A 12,628-nucleotide genomic window follows, 5' to 3' on the forward strand; every position below is an offset into this window, starting at 1 on the left:
AAGGCATACAAGATGCCATCCAACCATCTTAAAGTCCTCTTACAGTGGTATCTCCGGTTGCAGATGGGATCCGTTCTCCGTCCGCTCAGATCCCGAGGTTTCCGCAACCTGAGGACCGCTTCTGCGCATGCGCAGACTGCTTCTGCACATGCGTGCAGGGCGAAACCCGGTAAAATACTTCTGGGTTTGCCGCGCGCGCATCCCAAAGTTTACATAACCAGAGGGTTACATAAACGGAGGTACGACTGTACTTGGGAACCATCCTACTCATTCTTCCAAGTGCAGTCTTGGTCACCTGCCCCAAAGTCCTGACTTAACAGCACCATTTATACCCCAAGTCATTTATTGGAAAGTAAATTCCACTGACACAAAGGCAATGTGCTTCCTGGTTAATATGTTTAAGATATCAGGAGAAAGGTGTCAAACACTTGTTAGGTCCTAGGCCTTTATTTATTTTGTGCTCTGCTATAGAAACTACTCAAAACCTGTCTGATTATTTAAATAAGCAGATATGAAACTTTGAAGAGCATCTAAATAAGCATGGACAGACTCACAAACATGACCAATCAGTAGTAAGTTACAATAAAATATTTAACTTTAATGCATACTTTTCACACAGCTCAGGCCTGAGAAATGTATCGTCCAAATAAAAGGATTCATTCCTTTAAAATATATACAAACTCTGGAGGGGCATGAAGTCACTGACGCTTCAGTGGTGCTTGAATAGTGTTGTACATCTGAAGTGTAGAATATAAATTATATTTCCCCCCCCCCAGAAGTTAAACTTCTTTGCTGACAACAGAACAGACTTTTAAAAATGTTTAGATCGGTATTAAAATACTATAAAGCTAAAAAACTTTTTTTGTGACAGTTTCATTAAGGTAAACAGAACAAAAAATACATCAGATTTGGTATTTTGCATCATAGTTTTTTGAACTTTCTGTACAATGCTCCCTAGAGAAAAATAAATAAATGGCATTTTTTTTTTCCATGCAAGATAATGCATGGTCAAAGGCAGCGGCTGAGATTTTGCACCAGTTCCCCCCGTGCTTATTATTTTTATTTCAATGAAATAGATTGGGCTTAATGCATTGGCTTTCAAACTGCCCTTTAACTGTGACCCATAGACAAGGCCACAGGAAGTACATATCCAATACAAATCTATGGCGCAAACTAGTGACTGAGTGGCAGCATTGAAAGTTCCTGGTGGCCACGTCTGAGAAATCCTGACCCACCAAGTATATACCAGACTGCAGCCCTCATGAGTAATTGGCCTTTGAGTAGGAGGGAAAGCACCAAGTTGAAAGATCTGATAAAGAGCAGGCAGAATCATAATGGGGGAAACCTCATATTTGAGAGATGAAAGGGAAAAGTATGACATGCTTAATACAGAACTCCCATTTAAAAACTGAAGCTAGAATGTACTCGGTATACCATGAAACAGCTATCTCAAGATCAGGATGAGATACAGGAAGAGGGAAAACTGGATGAATTGCAATGGAAGTCAATCCCGCTCACGGACTGCGAAATCAAGTTGTTTTCCAATCAACATCATCTTCTTATTGACAGGCTGTTAGATTAATTTCTGCCACTCTGAATTCCACATCGGTAATCAGAGGGGTTGTCTGACTTCATTATGCCATCGTATAACCGTAGCTTCCGCAGTGTAACGCCACAAGAAGCCTGTCCTTAAGGATCTCTTTTTGGGGGTACTCGGGCAACTTCAGCATGTTGATACTAAAACGAAAGAGGAAAGCATCCCTTTAAGAATATGCAATCTGGAAGGAAACATTTGTCTTGCACAAGATAATCAACGCTAAACACCGCACTCTCAAATCTGCATTCAGATCCCAAAGCCTTGAAAATGAAGTTTACAGGGAGAAAACGCGCTGCTGCATTGCAGTCCCCCTTAGTATTCAGATGTTCTCCAGGTGGGGGGAAAGACATTTCTCTTAGCTTAAAAGAAAAAGAAAAGCAATATAGCAATTTAACATGAAGTATCCTTTAGTGAGATTGTACTGCTGCCCATTAAAACTATACAACAAGTTTGATTTCTTTCTTCAACAGTGTGGAAGAAATAATTGAAACACCTATAGCTTATGACTAGAACAACCAGATCTGCTTTGGCTAATGATACTGACCAGAGGCATTTCTCTGATGAGCTTATACGAAGATATAATTCTGATCTTGAAGAATTCTTGCCCCTCTCAACCAAAGGAAAACAAATGAAAAACAAAGGGATGTTCTCAATGCATTTAAATGAGGCTATTTAACCTACCATGTGCTTGATGTTGGTAGAAGATTTGGGGTATATGGCACAGCAGCAATTGTGAAATTTTGCAATCCACTACCACCCATTATGTGGGCAAAGCCACCATGGGGCACCCTGGAACTAGAAACACAAATAAGGCATTAAAATTGATGTTAAAATTTTATTTACTGCAGTTACGAGTATGCATGTTAGATATACTATCAGTATGTATTAAAATTCTGTCAATTGCAGCCTGTTTCTGCAATACAAGTTACAGTGTGTGGGTCAGCCTTCCCAAACTGCTGCTCCCCCCAAAATGGCTGGAGACAGAGAGTTGTAGCATCTGCAGGGCACCAAACTGGGGAAGGCTAGCCTGGATCAAGGCCGCTAAGAGGAGAACTAGACAGAAAGGTGCGCAGAAGGGTGCTCAAAGTTAGGATGGAGGCAAGGTCATATGCAGAAGCCCTGCCCCATATGTCTTACATTCACTGGGCTCCTACTCCCTCAACTCAGATCCTAACTTTCCCCTTTTTTAAAAAAGGAGATGTGCAAAGCGCTTGAACATGAGTAGAGTCCTCTGTGAAATTAGGATCCCCAATAAATTAGAGCAAATGCCTGAGTACATCTTTAGCTGAGGCAAAAATAGCAAGCTGATGTCAAACTAATGCGTAGCTATATTTCTCAGTAGCCTTCAGGAATGTGGGGGTGGGGAACATAATGTCCCAGGAGAGGGAACCTTACAGAGATTGCTATTTTTTGCTGGCAACCCTGTGTTCCTTATCATATGCAGGTCAACCTATTATCATTCCCTCATTATACTAAAACCAGTCAACAGATTCCTAATAATTTCCTATGCAAAGGCCTCAGTTTTGTTTTTTTTTTTATAAAATTTTTATTAGGTTTTAAACACATAATAAAAGACAATACAAGACAATACATAAACAAACAAACATATAAACACGTATACTTTCTTAACATTTTTTCCTTAACCTTCTTTCGGCGACTTCCCCATACCTCCCCTTTCTGCATCCCTGTTATCAATCTTTTCAGCATCCCCTAATTTCCATATAAGACTTTCTTTAGATCTTATTTCTCATATCCAATTGCTAGTCGCTGCAATTCTGTTTTGCATTACCCAAAACATTTTAGCATTCATTAATTTTACAACAGTTCTTAAGATAGATTTTAAACTTCTTCCAATCTTCTTCCACCGTCTCTTTCCCTTGGTCGCGGATTCTGCCGGTCATCTCAGCCAGTCCCATATAGTCTATTACCTTAGTCTGCCATTCTTCCAGTGTGGGTAGTTCTTGTGTCTTCCAATACTTTGCTAATAATACTCTTGCTGCTGTTGTAGCGTACATAAAAAACGTCCTGTCTTTCCTTGACACCAATTGGCCTACCATACCCAGGAGGAAGGCTTCTGGTTTCTTCACGAACGTGCATTTAAGCACCTTTTTCATTTCATTATAAATCATTTCCCAGAAAACCTTGATCCTTGGGCACGTCCACCAAAGGTGGTAGAAAGTACCTTCAGTTTCCTTACATTTCCAACATTTATTATCGGGCATGTGATAAATTTTTGCTAGCTTGACTGGGGTCATGTACCACCTATAGATCATTTTCATGATGTTCTCTCTTAAGGCATTACATGCCGTAAACTTTATACCGGTAGTCCATAACCGTTCCCAGTCAGCAAGCATAATGTCATGGCCAATGTCTTGTGCCCATTTAATCATAGCTGATTTAACCATCTCATCCTGTGTATTCCATTTCAACAGCAAGTTATACATTCTTGACAAATTCTTAGTATTGGGTTCCAAAAGCTCTGTTTCTAATTTTGACCTCTCCACCTGGAAGCCAATTTTCCTGTCCTGTTTAAAAACTTCATTTATCTGGTGGTAATGTAGCCAGTCTCTTACTTTAGACTTCAACTTCTCATAACTCTGTAATCTCACTTTCCCCTCCTCATGTTCTATAATTTCCCAATACTTTGGCCATTTAGATTCCATATTAAGTTTTTTCACTTCCTTAGCTTCCATTGGTGACAACCACCTGGGGGTTTTGTTTTCCAGCAAATCTTTGTATCGAGTCCAAACCTTATACAATGCTTTCCTAACAATATGGTTCTTAAAACCTTGATGGATTTTTACCTTGTCATACCATATGTATGCATGCCAACCAAATCTGTTGTTAAACCCTTCCAAATCCAAAGTGTCTGTGTCTTCAAGAAGCAGCCAACTTTTCAGCCAGCAAAACGCCGCTGATTCATAGTACAGCTTTAAGTCCGGCAGGGCAAACCCCCCTCTTTCTTTTGCATCAGTTAATATCTTAAACTTTATTCTGGGCTTTTTGCCCTGCCAGACAAATCTAGATATGTCTTTTTGCCACTTCTTGAAACAATCCATTTTGTCTAAAATCTGCAATGTTTGAAACAAAAACAACATTCTAGGCAAGACATTCATCTTAATAACAGCAATACGGCCTAACAAGGAAAGTCTCAAATTTGACCATACTTCTAGGTCTTTCTTAATTTCTGTCCAGCATTTCTCATAGTTATCTTTAAAAAGATTCACATTCTTAGATGTCAAATTAATCCCCAGGTATTTCACCTTCTTTGCTATTATTAAACCAGTTTCACTCTGGAACTTTTCCCTTTCAACAGCTGTTAGATTTTTGTCTGTACAAAGGCCTCAGTTTTGTACAGAGATAAAATTCACATTTTAGCTTCCAGCGGAACTACGAAAGTTAGCTAAGCATCCTGTTATATCACTGCAAGCAAACAAATAAGACCTTCAAATACCCCCGAAGTGAAGTACTAACTAGTATCCAATGCAAAGGTTTCACATGAAATAGAAACTGGAATACAAGATTTCCAGGCTTCAAAACTAAATTTTAACATGAGCTTGCTTTTAAAAAACGCAGCAAAGCAATAAACTTTGCAAGAGAGTTCACAAGGCAGGACTGAAAACGGATTTCATTTTCACCTCATAGATGCATTTAGGAACATACAGAATTAAACATAAAAACTGGGTATTTGTTTTCCTCACAAGAAATATTTAGAAATATTTCACCCTTAATCATCAACAAAGTCTTCTTTTAAGAAAAATGTTGCATTAGGCATCCTGAAGTTTTCTCCTCCTATGACTTATTTTAGTTAAGTTCAGCAATGGTTTCATATCTGAACTCTTGAAGAGTTGGAATTTCAGCAGCTGGTATTGCTTTTGTATATTTAGTTTTACAGATGCATCTCATAGATGCTTTTAATTACGGTATTTTTACATCATTCACTCTAGGAGCCCAGGGCTCCTAGAGATGTTACCTTAATTGACACATCACAAAGGGTTTTGTATTTATTTAAAAACATGTCTGTGCCACTTTTTCAAATGTTGGCTCACAGATAAAACATAGGATTATTTTTCATCACTGTCCGATATGCACAGAATGACAGGATCAGAACCCACAGCACAACCAACATTTATTTGTTATGTTTGTGGTCCTTCCATCCTCCCAAAGGGAGCCCAGGGAAACACACATACAATCCAACACAGTAGCAAAATAAAATGTTTGAAAACACTCACATAAAACCTGAAATAAAACAATACAGCAAGGTTTAGTTTAGTTCCAAACTGAACATGATTTAGTCCCAGAACTTCCTGTTTTGTCTGTTTGATTACCCTTTTAGTTATACTGCCAGAAAGCAACAATTCAGTTGTGGATACACTACAAGTATCTTTTTTTAGTAAAGAATGAAGCCAAGCATCATCTGTGCTTTCCTACAATCTCCTCATTTTCCTTCGGTACTCCCTTTTATACCTGTTGTCATAAAAAGCTTTTATTTCCTATCTGTCTGGTTTCTTGCTTCCAATCATGAGGTTTTTAAAAAAGATGATCCACATGAATTTGCTTTTTCAATTCCTTCCTGGCTTACGTTGCATCTGAGAAAAAGTTGGTTGCCATATGTGCCGTTGTTTAATCCCCATTTGGAAGATGTTCACTTTGAAACGGTTTTACAGCTTCATCACCATTCTGGCATCCCCTTATGGATATGGATGTGTGTGTGCATTCCTAATTGGGATAAAAGTCTCTCTTATCTCAACCTTTATTTCAGGCACTTTAAATAACCTCCACAGCCTTTCCCAATAAACAGCTCCAATTCACCACATAATATATTCATTCTAAAACAGTAACATATTCAAGCATTCCTTCTCTTGAGAAGTGCCAGCAAAAATATATTCCGCAAGTTTATCTGTTCTGGATGATGCCGAAATCTGATAAGGAGCTGAAGGTGTGTGTGTGTTTGTGTGTGGGAGGGAGAGAGGGAGAGAGGGAGAGAGGGGGAGAGAGAGAGAGAGAGAGAGAGAGTTTTGCTTCTTTTCTAAAACACCTCCTTACACTTTCTAAGACAGGCCCAGGGAACCTGTGGTCCTCATGAAATTTTTCAAGCAAATAGGGGAAACCTGAAGTGAAATAAAGGGATGGAGAAATGAAAGAAAGAGGTAGAAGACACCCCACTGCCAATTTCAGCCCTTGACAGAATACCCTCAAGAGAATATGGGCCCTGACATGGAAGGGGAAAAGTTTTTCCGTTCCTGTTCTACAGCATAACCCAATAAAATCTTTCCACTATGACAAAGATTCCTCATCCCCAGTTCTACAAGCCTTGCTTATTTCACACTTTTAATGCTATTTTTGTCTAGAAGCAATTACCTTATTCTTCCTTTTTTTTCTCTGCTGGCTATACAGATGCTTAAAGAGTCACAACACTTGGGTGGGGGGATTATTAGGCAATGGTCTATTATAATAATCCTTAAGCATTTCATTTTTAATGCAAACAAGCATTTGGGTGCCCTTTTCTTAATTTTTTTTTTTACCACATATTTGCATGGTGGTGGTGGTGCAGCAGCAGCATCCCACACTGGATTGCATTGTGACCTAGTAGTAGAAGTTCAATCAGGTTCCTATTTCATACATTAGAAGTCATGTACAAACAGCAGGTCATTGTTAGAGGATGGTCTATGGAAACTAAGCCATGGGTCTTTTGTTCCATGCCCCACATCTCCAACCCTAACCCTTCCCCACTGTAAAACTATTTCTTTAAAAAAAACAACCAGGGTAATTAGGCATGCTACAAACTACAGTGCTGGTAAGACAACCTGCAATTCTAATTCATCCAGAGACACTTGTTTTAGTTTTAAATTGTACATAAGCTGTCATTCTTTTCAACACATCACTGGTCGGTTTGAGGGGCCAATCCACACACAGTTTACTGGGCCCAAACAATCCAGGTGACTCAGCATAGCTCAGAGTAAACCCAAGAGAAGGTTTTTCCCCCTCTGAAAGACAGCCTAAATTTGCAACTATATATATATATATATATATAATGTTTTGATTTTTCTGTTGTTTAATAGATGGGTTGCAATAGGCAGAGGGCTTGAGAGAATGAAACCATAAGCCAAATCACCTGGCCAGGTACACAGTTTCTTTCACCTGTCACTGATCAAGGTGGGGTTTTTTTTTGTAAAATTCCACTTCATAGCTAAATGCACCAACTGTTAACACATAGCTATGCAAAAGGAAACCTGAGTTTGTAGCACCATGTTGAAGAAAAAACCCACAATACCATTACAACTAGGCAACTAGTTGGTACTAATAAAATCCCAAAGACCATTAAATAACCAAAGGCTACCAGATATCTTCTGCTGCCATTTATAGGGAGGAAGCAAACTTATGCCAGAATGCATACGAAACAGAGCAGCTTTCTAAAACACGAAAGTCAAATGCATCCCCCTGATATGATTATATCCACAGTAGAATTACACTCTTATTACGCATGATGTAACAAAAATTAAAAGAAAGAGAAGCACAAGATATGCTTAGGACACTTCTGCAAAATAATTCCTATCATTGTTATTATCATAGATCAATAAAATTAATTTGATGGTTTCTGGCTGCAAAAGGAAATTTGATTGTTCTCTCAAGTGGCACTAAACGTTTACTCAGGTTTTAGGATAAACTTACGATCCAGATGCTGAACAGAGAGAGCCAAGCAGCTAATAGCAGATCTGGACACAATTCATAGTTAAACATGCACATACACAGCTTTTAGAAAGCAATTTAAATGGGTTACAGAAAGACAGGCTTGACAAACATCAAGAAAGACTTGTCACACACAACACACAGGATTTACAAATGGGATTTTGCTTATACTGAAAATAAGCCAAACCCCTTCACAGACAAATTCAACGTAGTGGAAGCTTAGAATATTTTTAGGATAGGGGGTGTAACTTCATTCCTCATTGATAATGAAGCCATAACTCACTGTTCATAAGTAGATTCATAAATATGCTTTATAAACAGTCAATTTATTAATGACCTCACAGAAAGCTTGCTCAACATTAATCAGATCTACATTTCATGTTTGAAACATGAAATATGACAATCCCCTTTTTGATCTCTTGGTCCTGTTGTCTTAAACGAAAACAGATGCCTAACACATTTCAGATACCAAATGTATAACAAAAGAACGTGTTTTAAAAATAGCTTTTTATAGGCAATTATAGTAGACCAAGGACCCAAGAAGACAATATGTGAAATACATGATTTCACCAATAGACTCTACATGGGGTGGGTTTAAGTATATAAGAACCAGGGCTATCGCAAGAAAGGGAGGTTAACTCTTTTCCCTCACTCAACAAAACTGCAAACAACAACAACCTACAAAATTCCAGCCCCCTGCTGCTATATTCCACAGAAAGGAAGTTGCATTAAGTGATCTTAAATGGGCCCTCTCATAGTTGCTCCTTAATAAAGCAACAGGAGAGGAGGAGACCGGAAACGAGAAATGTAATAATGCATTTCAATATCACCTAGCAACCCTAATAGTTATTTCACATTCAGCGGCTCCAAGGTCCAGTGATTTCTCACTCTGCTAAAACCTGGTTGGCCTCTTTAGTCAGTTGTAGTCTTTTCCATCAAATGTGAATAAGCTTGTGTAATAACATCATCAACAACAACAACAAAAACAATGTAAAGCTTGATTTCATGCTAGCAAGTGGACCACTGAACCAAAGGAAGAGGAGTTATATGAATTAATAAAAATGGAGCTTTATGGGTTGGAGAGAAACCAAGAAGACGAAAGACTGAAAGAACAGTTTTCCCTATTAACAGCAGTGAAACAACTTCAGCCACAAAGTCTAGAAAAATTTTCACAAGGCCTTTCTTACTGCTACAAGAGCAGGTAACACAGGCTGCAACACTAATATTACTTACCTGGGCATAAGCCTCATTAAAGTAAATAGGAGTTATGTCTGAGCAGACATGGTGAGGATTTCAGTGCTATGTGAAAAGCATGTTATCAACCAAATATTTGGTTGTTCCTCAAGGAAGAGGCCCCAAAGCACATTTATTCAGTTGCCAGAATACTAAAACTAGAACTTGGTTTTGTTGAAACAGGATTGGTAATAACTCCAAAAAAGAGAAAAGCTGTTAAGTATGCATATGATGCAGAATTAATCCATGGGGGTTACAAAAGTTGATGGCAGAAAATTTTCAACCACTTGACTACGGATTAATCTGCCATGATGTTGGCACGTAAGTAAGATGGTGGACATTTCAGACAATCAATATGCCATTGAGTAGATATGACTGAATGAATTATATGACACAACTCTGTATTATAAAGTATCTTCAATGAATGACTATCTGAAATATTACCAATAAATGTTACAAAAGGGTACTCACCTCCCAGTGACAAACTGCAACAACAATACTCGCTCCTCCTGACTCAGTTCTTCTACAACTTCCCAAAACCACTAGATGAAGAAAACATATTTTAAAAAATCTAAGCTGGTTTCTTTTTCAACTGTACACTAGCCAAAAGATGGACATGCTTATACATTTGATGTTTTAAGTTATGGAAATTAATAACTGCTTGATTCAAATAACTCGGTTATGCATCATTCTCACAATACTATTTTAACCCAGAAGTTAGTCTCTGAAACACACAATTGTTATCTAATTGCCCGTATCCAGTTCATGGAGATCTTACCTGAATAACAGTGTCATCTCTTTCATAACCACTTGTATATTCTGTATTTTTGATCCAGTCACTGACATCAATTTCTGGCATGCCTGAAAGCAGCAGTTCCTTCAAAAAAAAGAAGATAACCAAACCAAAATTGTGAATTTGCCAGGCAATTTTAATTTGAAAACAGCTGGTGTTAACCTGATACAATTTTAAGCTGGGTGAGGGGTTTTTTTTATATAAAAAAGAGCTCCAATACTATTTCAAATATTGTTACTATGATCCAAAATAGGGGGCATTGCAAACAAATAAATGTTTCCATTAGTGGATACAGAAGTTCAGAGTCACATGAACTGAACCAGATTTTGAGGGTTTAAAGAAAAACCGAGTTGCATAAAACACTGTACCCATCTCTAACAAAATTAAGTGAAATGCTGAACCATGCTTTTCTTCAATGGTCAGTCAGCTGATGCCAGCCCCCTGCATTATCAGGTGAGTGGGTTGGGAACCTTGCAGTGCACGAGCAGAGGGAAATAGATTAAAACTGCTCTCTTCCCCATTCTACGAACAGAAGCCTTGCTACCAGCTGAGTGACACGGCTGGATGCAATCCTGAAACCAGATAGCTTCAATACCATCCAATTACAGACATTATGGCTGTTCTATCACACTGAATGCTATCTGACACGACTTAGATGGACCATTTTACTTACCAGTTCATATTCATCAAATAACTGTATCAGAGAAGGTGGAATGAACATATGGAAGCCTTGGAGAAATGCATTTATTTGAGGCTGAATGGCTCTTGTCATTCGAAGTTCAGTAACAAGTTGAACGTATTCTGCCTGAAAAGGTATATAGTTATGTGACACATACAAATCAAATCCAATTTGACCAGAATTTCAGTGCTTTATTCGCTCATCTGAAACCAGTTCTGGTCAATCTGTAATCTAGAAAGGCGAAAAAGTTAGAGGAAAAAATTAAGAATGTGTTTGGTACAAGGTTTCCAAAGAAGGCCGTTAAATACTGGGGGACAAAGTCTTGTGAAGCCCATTTATTTGACATGTATTTACAGACTTCTTTGGAATTATAACTGTTTTGGAATTAAAACATTAACTTATTGAACAACATGGTTAGCAACTATTTAGACAGTAACATTTATTATACTGTTTTAGATGCCTGCTAAAAACTTTTATTTGAAGACTTTCAAGATGCAATTTAGTTTTTTTATATATTTTGCTGATTTCATCTGTGTACATAAGTGATAACTTTATATAGTTTTTTATATTTATATATATATATATAGCTTAGAATTTTATTTAGAAAAAATTACAATGAACTACAATGGTACCTTGGTTTAGAAACTTAATCCGTTCCGGAAGCCTGTTCTAAAACCAAAGCGTTCTTAAACCAAGGCGTGCTTTCCCATAGCAGCGGGGGACTCAATTTACACTCAACAGGAAGTGGAACATATTCTGCTTCCAAGGCAAAGTTCACAAAACAAAACACCTTCTTCCAGGTTTGCAGCGTTCTTAATCCAAGTTGTTCATAAACTAAGCTGTTCTTAAACCAAAGTACCACTGTACATAGCAGTTATGATCCAATTATCAGAATACTGAAGGGAAAACTTTGGTGAGTGTATTGCATACCTATGATTGTTAGCATACTTATGGTTCTATTATACTTCTCTCTCTGCACATGTGTAGAGCTTCAGTTGCACAGACGCCATTAAATCGTTTTTCGCACTGTTTTCTACCAAGTTCCATTTGTACACTTCCCAATTCTCTCTTCCCCTCTGCTCAAACCTCTCACCACTGCCTGATGGGTCTTAGAGTAGAAAGTTTCTCAGTGACCAGGCGGAAACCCAGCACTGAAGCCTAGCTTGATGTGGGCAGATTGGCCCCCAGTGCCTAATGAACGGGCGGTTCTTCCCTTTCTTCTATAAGGGTCTTTGTTGTTAATAAACCTGGAAAGCGCTTGATTTGAAGCAAGCAGAATTATATCAATTTAAGGAGGTTTACTGTGCCCTCATGAACATTTACGCTTGTCACAAAGCACAGTAACTCTGACGGCACTGTAATAATAACAGCAATGTATGGGGAGCTTACAAAGCAGCGTAAGCTTTAAAAGGCAGCTGCATTAAAAGAGCTTACTGCCCAAGCTCCAACAGAGGAGATGGAAGGAACAGGCAACCAAAGCATAACGGAGAGAGATGTGTAAGCTGGCTTTTTCAGAAATAATTCCATTGTACAGGTAGTATAGAATTATTATTATTATTATTATTATTATTATTATTATTATTGATTTTATTATCTATACCCTGCCCATCTGGCTGGGTTTCCCAAGCCACTGAGC

General features: G+C 38.2%; 1 protein-coding gene across 3 annotated transcripts in view; it reads right to left on the minus strand.

Annotated features, from left to right (window-relative positions):
- Positions 1–577: 577 nt before the first annotated feature.
- HACE1 (HECT domain and ankyrin repeat containing E3 ubiquitin protein ligase 1) overlaps positions 578–12,628 on the minus strand; it is a 36,108-nt gene continuing 24,057 nt past the window's right edge. For all 3 annotated transcript variants that reach the window (XM_083608277.1, XM_083608276.1, XM_083608275.1), the window contains 5 exons: positions 10,987–11,118; positions 10,299–10,397; positions 9,992–10,062; positions 2,279–2,392; positions 578–1,737 (listed from right to left, as the gene is read on the minus strand). In XM_083608277.1, coding sequence (XP_083464403.1) covers positions 1,635–1,737; positions 2,279–2,392; positions 9,992–10,062; positions 10,299–10,397; positions 10,987–11,118 — 519 coding nt within the window. In that variant the 3' untranslated portion in view covers positions 578–1,634. The remainder of the gene's footprint in view (positions 1,738–2,278; positions 2,393–9,991; positions 10,063–10,298; positions 10,398–10,986; positions 11,119–12,628) is intronic.

The sequence above is a fragment of the Podarcis filfolensis genome, assembly GCF_964270895.1.
Source record: "Podarcis filfolensis genome assembly, chromosome: 3".
NCBI lineage: Eukaryota > Metazoa > Chordata > Lepidosauria > Squamata > Lacertidae > Podarcis > Podarcis filfolensis.